Genomic DNA, 7,879 nt, shown 5'->3' with positions numbered 1-7,879 from the left:
GGGGCAGGAGGGTGGGGGGTGGGGCAGGGCTTTAAAACACAACCAGCTCTGGCCTGCATTTCACTGAGGTGACACACATAGTAAACTGCGGATATTAAACAGTCGATGATGATGTCAGAAATAATTTATTTCCAACACAAACCCTCTGGGCAGTTCGTCACAAAGTTATTTTAACTTCAAATTGATAACACAAATGTTATGTGATGCGTGTGCAGTGTTATTTTTAAAGACCGAACCTTTTTTGGGTGATTCAACAAAACAAAACTTTCACTAAGTTTCTCCAGCCTCAATTTATTCACCCGTTTCTGTTAACTTCCTGTTCTTTCGTTTGATTGGATAGACTTGGTGACAAAGTATTTCTGAGGCCCTATCCAGTGTCAGCAGGCTGTGATGTCACAGGGTCAGATGCTCTGCATTCACTTTCACCCTTCGGCAGATATATATACACGTCTATATGTGTGTATTTATGTGGGAAGGGTTAGGGTGAGGGAGAGGAACCTGATGTGACAAAGCTGCAAATAACACTCAGCCTGTAAACTGTAACCTCACAGAGAGCTCTGCAAATTTTCTCACTATGTTAAATTTGCTGTTGATGTTCACGGACCCAGAGGATGAACCAAATGATTTTGGTGACCCTCCTAACATTCCCGTCACACTATCATCAGGAAAGAGTTTCCACTTGAACATAAGATCAAATCAAAATCTAACAGGTAGAATAACATTACATTTTTTAATCATATTCTAGATCCCCAGAGGATAAACAGACTTAACTTTAATGACCCTCGGGACAAACTTTCCATTTTTAGCTCCACCGCTCTGGGAAGATCTGAGAATAGCTATATCATCAGTACGTCGTTAATTGTGTCGTAGTTTAGGGCGCGCTGCTGTTACGTCCAACTTTTAGTTGTGTTGTACGGAAAAGGTTGATTCAGTCGTATCAACTTAAGGTAATGAAAATTATGATTTTTTTTTTATTGGTTAGAAATTTTCATCCCAAATTAAACCTTAAATCTTCTTGAACTTTAAAAATATTACACAAACTATAATATAATGTATTATTATGTATATTGTACTTATCATTCAGACCTATTCTTGCTGGATTTACACTTCTACACTTGTTTTGCACAAATATCTGCACTTAGACAACTAAATTGTATATAGCTTTTTTTTTTTGTCACTTCACAAATTTTAACCTCTTTGTGTATCAGTAAAGTCTCATTTTGTTGTATTAATTTGAGCACGAGCAGAACTGAACTAAATGTGTACTACAGCTGACGACAGCAGCCCTAAAGACACAAAGACCTACAACACTTTATCCAGCTGTGGTTGATGTCGAAACTTAATCTTTCACATCACTCCTGTTACATGGAGTTTGTTTGTTTTTTGATTCCCTGGAGGCAGCGGAAGCTGCACAGGCTCCATCACAGCACTCTGATTTACTGTTTTCGGGAAAGTGATGCAGCCTGTAAAAAGCCAGGAGTCTTAAAAAAGGGAAGCAGGTGATTGGCCGGCGTCCTCTCTGCCTTCAAACTAAAATTAGGCAGAGTAAAAGCTTCAGGATCAGCTGTGAGGCAGTAACATCATCCAGGAGGAGTTCAGCCTGATGCTCCTGTTGGTTTTTCAGGCAGCAGCAGCAGCAGCTCGTCCGTTTTATATACAGCACTCACACAGACAGGATGAGTCATCCTCTGTACATGTGTGTGGAAGTTAGGACACATGTTATGTAACTGTGTGGAAATCTATTCAAACCAAATGACTGGTTTTTAGGATTAAAGAACTTCTTGTGGCTCATCTTTAAATCTTTTCAAAGGAAGTCATTTTTAGATGATAGATGATCATAATTTGTTTTTATTCTGTATTTATATTGCACTAATTCCATGTGGTACATTGCATTTTATTTTTATTATTTTTTTTATTCCAGTCTGATCTTTACAGTGTTGTTTTTTTTGTATTTTGTAAAATACTTTATTTCTAAAACATTTCAAACAGATAATAAGTAATGAATTTTATTAAATTTCAGTAACATCAGTACAGCCAGTCTTTCCCAGCAGATGAGCTAAAATATAAAGTTGGTCCTGAAGATGTCATAGGGGCAATAAAATTAAGGGTTCATCATCTGGGGAGCGGGAAATTTCATTTTAAGATTTAGATGATTTTTATGTAGCAGAGGAAAATTTGGCCTGATGGTGGTGCAACAAAAAAGATAAAGGGGTCATGAAAACCACTTGGATTCATCCTCTGGGGACCATGAATCTCCACTGATGATTTTACTCAAAAAGAAACTGTAGTTGTTAAGGTGTGTTGCTCTAGAGGAATAAGAGTAGTGAACATTTGATCAGCAGAATGAGACAAAATGGAGGGCTCTGATGAAGTAGAAAATTATTTTTAATTTATTTAAGAAAAGAGGTTACAAACACGTACAAGCAGGAATCTCAGTAAATGGACATTGAAGATGAAAAATGTCGGCAGCAGTCCAGAGACAGAGCTGAAGGAACCAGTGGGTTAAACTAAAACATAAACAGGAAGTTTGATTGTACAGATCAGGTGTCTACATGATACTGATGTTTCAGATTGTTCTTTAGCTGAAGTGGAAGTGTAGAATAGATGACATATAACACTGTGTGATCTTTCAATTCTACCTGATTGGAAAATGTAAACTTCTTATATTCAAAAGACTTTTAAATTTCCCTCTACAACATCATACAAGGGGCAGTCATTAGGAATGATTAATCTAAACAGAAAACAGACACAGTAAAGCTCACAGTCAGATATATATACATCATAATAGAAAGGGAATGTCAGAAGATACAAAAACAAGCATTTGATGATCAGATTCTTTTGGATTTGAGCTGCAGAGTTTGTACGAACTGAGAGACGGAAAAGGTGATTTATTGGATATTGATGAAATAATGAGACTGTAACTGTTGCACAGCTGCTTCTGTTCGATCTTTATAGCCAGCGGATGTTTTTTGTGAGATAAAGGTGGAACCACCTGTAGAGAGAACACCTGCTCAGTAATCACGATGATATAAATCTGCAAAAAAAAAAAGACAAAAATACAAAAAAAAGTTAGATATATAGATATTGCAAAGTTGTCCACATTGTAATTTAGTTACGTTTTGGACAGTTTTAATTTTTGATTCTTTTAGGACATGAAGGTTTCCATTGATTTACATTTGATTATTTTTAGGCCTTCTGAACGGACCAATGAAATGGAGTATTTACTTTCTTAACACGATGCATTTCCTGTTGAAAAAGGACGTTTTCTGTAAACCCACAGAATTTCAGTTGAGGACAGACAGGCAGTTTGATGTGATTGAAGAGATAGATACTGAAGATGAGGAACCAAATGGTTTATATAATATATAAACATACATGGGATTCACTGCTACTTAAACTATGTGACAATCCAAGATAAAAATGTAAGATTAAAATAAAGTTGAAATATCATTATGAATGAACCTTTTTTCCAACAGTTTTTGCTTTTCTTTCCACAGGGTGCTGAAGCGCTCATGGCTGTCGCTTACAGTGCTGTGACCCAGCCGGGCCTGCTTTCCCAGCAGTACCCTCCTCCCTTGCTGCCCAAGCCTGGAAAGGACAACGTTCGGCTTCAGAAGCTCCTCAAGAGAACTGCCAAGAAAAAGGCCTCCGCTCAGACATTGCAGTCCGCAGTGCATTTCCGCTCAAGCCTTTCCCCTGTGAATGAAGCGAGCCCCGACCTTGAGCACAGTGACCACTCCACCCCTCCCCGGACACCAGAGACACCATACAGCCTCTACAGCTTCAAGCAGCCTCAACGGTTCACCGTCAGGCCGCTGTATCAACATGTGGCGTCCCCTTACCCGCAGCGTGCAGCTTACGGCAGAGGAGCAAGTTATTCGCCTCAAACAGTGGCAGTCCCCTCGTACTCTTACTCGCAGCATGTCACCACAGTTTCTTCATATTCTGCACCAGCCTACCATTCTGGGGTCTCACCAGCTGTGGGGCCAGTCGTCCAGCCAGCGGTACCCAAAATATCTCTGCCAGCTTCGGCCGCGCCTGAGATGACAGTACTAGCTGCTGAGGTGAAAAAGCCAGCTTTCAGCACATTTCCTGAAAGTCATGCTGGTCTTAGACCTGCTGCAGCTGTAGCAACCCCACAGCCAAAAAGTCCGGGTCCGGCTCCATATCCAGGAGCAGGAGGTCAAGCTATAATTCGACCTCTCATTGTGTTGACACCGCTCGTCAAATCCAGAAGTCCTCGTCCAACATTCAAAGCAACAGAACCCTCAAGGTCACCCAGACCGATGTTTGATGTCCCTCAAATTAGGATGTACACGGCGAGCACATCCTACTACGAGACATCCAGGACCCCACCGGTATACGACACTTATGAATTAACTGCCATTGGCAGCACATTACCTCAAAGTAAAATACCAGCAGAAACAAAACAAGATTTGACTCCCATGTCCGAGGTCAAAAGAGGTACGACACAGACGGCTCAGACTTCTTTGTTGGGCACAGATCCCCAGAGAAAAACGCCAACTTCAGAAATTAAAAGAGGCACTACACCAACAGCAGAGATCAATGCGGTCATAACGCCTACCCCTGAAGTCAAAAGAGTAACCCCAACATGTGAAATTAAAAGAGTAACCCCAACACGTGAAATCAAAAGAGTAACTCCAACACCTGAAATCAAAAGACTTACTCTGACACCTGAAACTAAAAAAGTTACTCTGTCCCCTGAAACCAATAGAGTTACTCCAACATGTGAAATCAAAACAGTTACTCCAACGTCTGAAATCAGAGCTAAAACTCCAACTTATGAGTTCCAGATATCAAGAACTTCAGCAGGACGGCCTAAAACCCCAGCGTACCATGTGACCCGGGCTACAACACCTGTCTTTGAAATCTCAAGACCTAATCCTCTCTTGTTTGCGGTGTCACCTATCACAGTAGAGCCAGAGAGGTCAAGAACACCTAAAATGGCTTCTACTGCGAGTAGTTTGTCTGCTTCCCAACGTGTGACGACTACTGAACCTAAGCCTGCAGAAACACTACTGAATGGGGACATTCATTCAGACGTGACACCTGCAGCTAAACCAATCGAGCAAAGTCTAACAAAGTCAAAATCAGAGCCTGCTCTGACAAAGATCCCAGCTGCTCCAACTGCCTCTCAAAGACCTAAAACTCCTACATCTGAGCCAACAAAACCAGCAGTGACTTCTTACGGCTCTCAGAGGCCTAAGACTCCAACATTTGAGGCATCCCGACTTATGACCACATCACCTGGGTTTAAAAGACCAAAAACACCTACTGGTGTATCACCTGTAGCCTTTCAGAGACCTAAAACTCCAACCCAAGCGGCTCAAAAGTCAAAGTCTGGTTATCGTGGATTGACACCAGCTGAATATGCTGCTTATGGTGGAATCAAAACTTACTCTCCAGCATTTGGTATCTTGAGTTCTAAGACGCCAACTCAAGAGGAGGTTACAGCTAAAAATGAGGGATCAGCAGAATTGAAAACACTGAGCCAAGAACCTTCTGTGAAAGCACCTTCAACAGCTGAGGTGTCTAAAGTCAAAGAAGATGTAAATAAACCCCATGTGAGAGATGAGAAGGTTCCCACCACCCCTGCAATCCCTATTATTGTTGTTTCACAACCATCTGACACCTCAGGAACAACGTCAACACAAGAGACAAGTATCATATCCAGTCATGTTACAGTGAAACAAGAACAAAAGGTGATCCAGGAAGCACCAAAGGTGAAACCTCCAACAGCAGAGGTGAAAACACCAGAGAAACAGAAGGTGCAAACACCAGTCCAAGAAGTCGTCAAACCAAAACCAAAAACTCCAGAAGTCAAACATCCTCTGCCCAAAGGCGGTGATAAAGATCCTCTGATGGCAGTGAGGAAACTTTTAGGCAAAGATAAAGTCCACACTGCTGAACAGAAGCTTCCACAAAAGCAGGAACCAAAAGAGCCGGTGAAACCTGTAACTGCCACCAGGACTAAAGCCGAAGGTGCAAAGCCAAGCTCTGCAGCGCCTGCTAAAGTACCTGCCGTTCAATCAACAGAAAGTGATGATAAGAAAGCAGAACCAGCAGTTAAATCTGTGCTTGAGAAAAAGGAAGGCGACAAGTTCCTCCCAGCAGCCGAGCCCCTTCTTAAGGTCATGCAAAAACCGAAGGGAGTGAAACTGAGACCAAGCGGTTGGTCCCGACTCAAGAAGCACATGGTGGTGGAGCAGGAGGAACCCAAATTTCCAGAGATTGGCTCTCAGAAAGAGACCGCTGATCAGGACCAGGACAAGGTGAAAAAGGCTGACGAGAAGGCCGACGACAAGCCCGGCACTCAGGACGAGAACCAAAACAATGACACTCCCAAGGCAACGCAGATGTGGGACGCTGTCCTCTTCCAAATGTTTTCCACCAAAGAGAACATCATGCATCAGATCGAGCTGAACAAAAGTGAGGAGGAGAAGACGGAGGAGATAAAGGACGAGCTGAAAGAGATACCTTCGTTTGCGTTCCGGCTGCCCGTGCTGCTTTTTAGTCCAAAGTTTGACGCTAAAAAGCTTAAAGAAGCGGCGTCGAGGCCGGTGACGAAAATATCGACTGTGTTTGAAATGGGTCTGATTGGGCGAAAAGGTAAAGAAGAGGAACCAAAAGACTTTAACAGAACGGCGAGAGGGTTCACTTATACTTAAGCTACATCTAATGTGAAGCGACGAGATGAAAATGTTTAATGTACAGGTGCAGAAATCTTAGCAACAGAAATCATGTACAGGTCTGGAGTCTTAGTTTCTGTGTTAAAACGAATGACACTGTGTGGCAGCGTTGTAGAAAATTCGACCTTAACTTTATACTTGACAAATGCTTTGTGTCGCATCTGTGTGACTGGTTGTCTGGATGTTAAATGTTTGTGTTTGTGGATTAGCTTGGAGAAGGGAGAGCTACATTTGTCTTAAAGTCATTCGGACGTCACATCAGATTAAAGCCTTTGTGTTTTACGTAATTTCAGAGCTTCTCATTTATTTTTTTTCATCACGTTCACAATAAATATAAACTGTTGAGTACGTTATGGATTTGAAAATATGTAGTTACTGTAAAGAAAATCGAGACTGATTATTTATTTGCAGCAGCTCACTCAAGATTTAGAAAGTTATAAAGCTCAAAGTTGTTTTTTAGTAAAATAAGTCAACTTCTAGCAAATAACTAATAATTAAAATATGTGTATTTCTATAGATAGAAAGAAAGAAAAAAATAAGACTTAATGATTTTAAGACAAATATCTGACATTGAAAATTTCTCTTTTTTCACTCAAATATCCAATTTTATTCAAAATGGTGCTACTTGCCTCAGGGTAAGACCTCTCACTAGTTAACGGATGCATATGTAGAGTGACTTGACATTTGAATTATTTATTATTATTTATTTGAATTTCATTTTTTTCTTTTTTTTTTAGGTTGTAGGTGGTTGTGTTTTATGAATGAACCTTCTTAAAGTCACAATGAATTAACATTTTAAGACCATTTTGATTTTTATATTTGGCTTTGGCGGGGACGGATCAAAAAGGCAGAGAAGAGCGAGATTATTTAAATCTGTAGAAGCTTTAACATTAATTATAACTAGTTTATGTCACAAAGTTAACATCCAAATGTAGCAAAGCACAAGCAGAAAAAAAGGAATTTATTTATTGTTGAATTTATTATGAAAATCATAAAAAGCAGTTGTTCAATGAATAGATGAAGGAACAGTATATTAAGATTATCTTCCTCGTACTTGAGCTTTAGTCTCTTTTACACAATCTCCTTCATCTTTTCATCTCCGTCTGCTTCTCTGTGATTGGTTCAAACGTAAGACGAGAGAAAAGTATGAGATGAAAGAAAAAAAAAAA

General features: G+C 40.5%; 2 protein-coding genes across 5 annotated transcripts in view; one reads left to right on the top strand and one right to left on the bottom strand.

The window, feature by feature from the left end:
- prr33 (proline rich 33) overlaps positions 1 to 6,997 on the top strand; it is a 7,965-nt gene extending 968 nt beyond the window's left edge. For both annotated transcript variants that reach the window (XM_023429139.2, XM_023429140.2), the window contains exon 3: positions 3,498 to 6,997. In XM_023429139.2, the coding sequence (XP_023284907.1) occupies positions 3,513 to 6,689 (3,177 nt within the window). In that variant the 5' untranslated portion in view covers positions 3,498 to 3,512 and the 3' untranslated portion in view covers positions 6,690 to 6,997. The remainder of the gene's footprint in view (positions 1 to 3,497) is intronic.
- lsp1a (lymphocyte specific protein 1 a) overlaps positions 2,368 to 7,879 on the bottom strand; it is a 36,724-nt gene continuing 31,212 nt past the window's right edge. For all 3 annotated transcript variants that reach the window (XM_023429142.2, XM_087180088.1, XM_023429141.2), the window contains one exon: positions 2,368 to 3,034. In XM_023429142.2, the coding sequence (XP_023284910.1) occupies positions 3,012 to 3,034 (23 nt within the window). In that variant the 3' untranslated portion in view covers positions 2,368 to 3,011. The remainder of the gene's footprint in view (positions 3,035 to 7,879) is intronic.

The sequence above is a fragment of the Seriola lalandi genome, unplaced genomic scaffold (genome assembly GCF_002814215.2).
Source record: "Seriola lalandi dorsalis isolate HSWRI2012SDOR001 ecotype SW California unplaced genomic scaffold, Sedor1 jcf7180002054888, whole genome shotgun sequence".
Taxonomy (NCBI): domain Eukaryota; kingdom Metazoa; phylum Chordata; class Actinopteri; order Carangiformes; family Carangidae; genus Seriola; species Seriola lalandi.
This window is presented reverse-complemented; position numbering and strand designations above follow the sequence as displayed.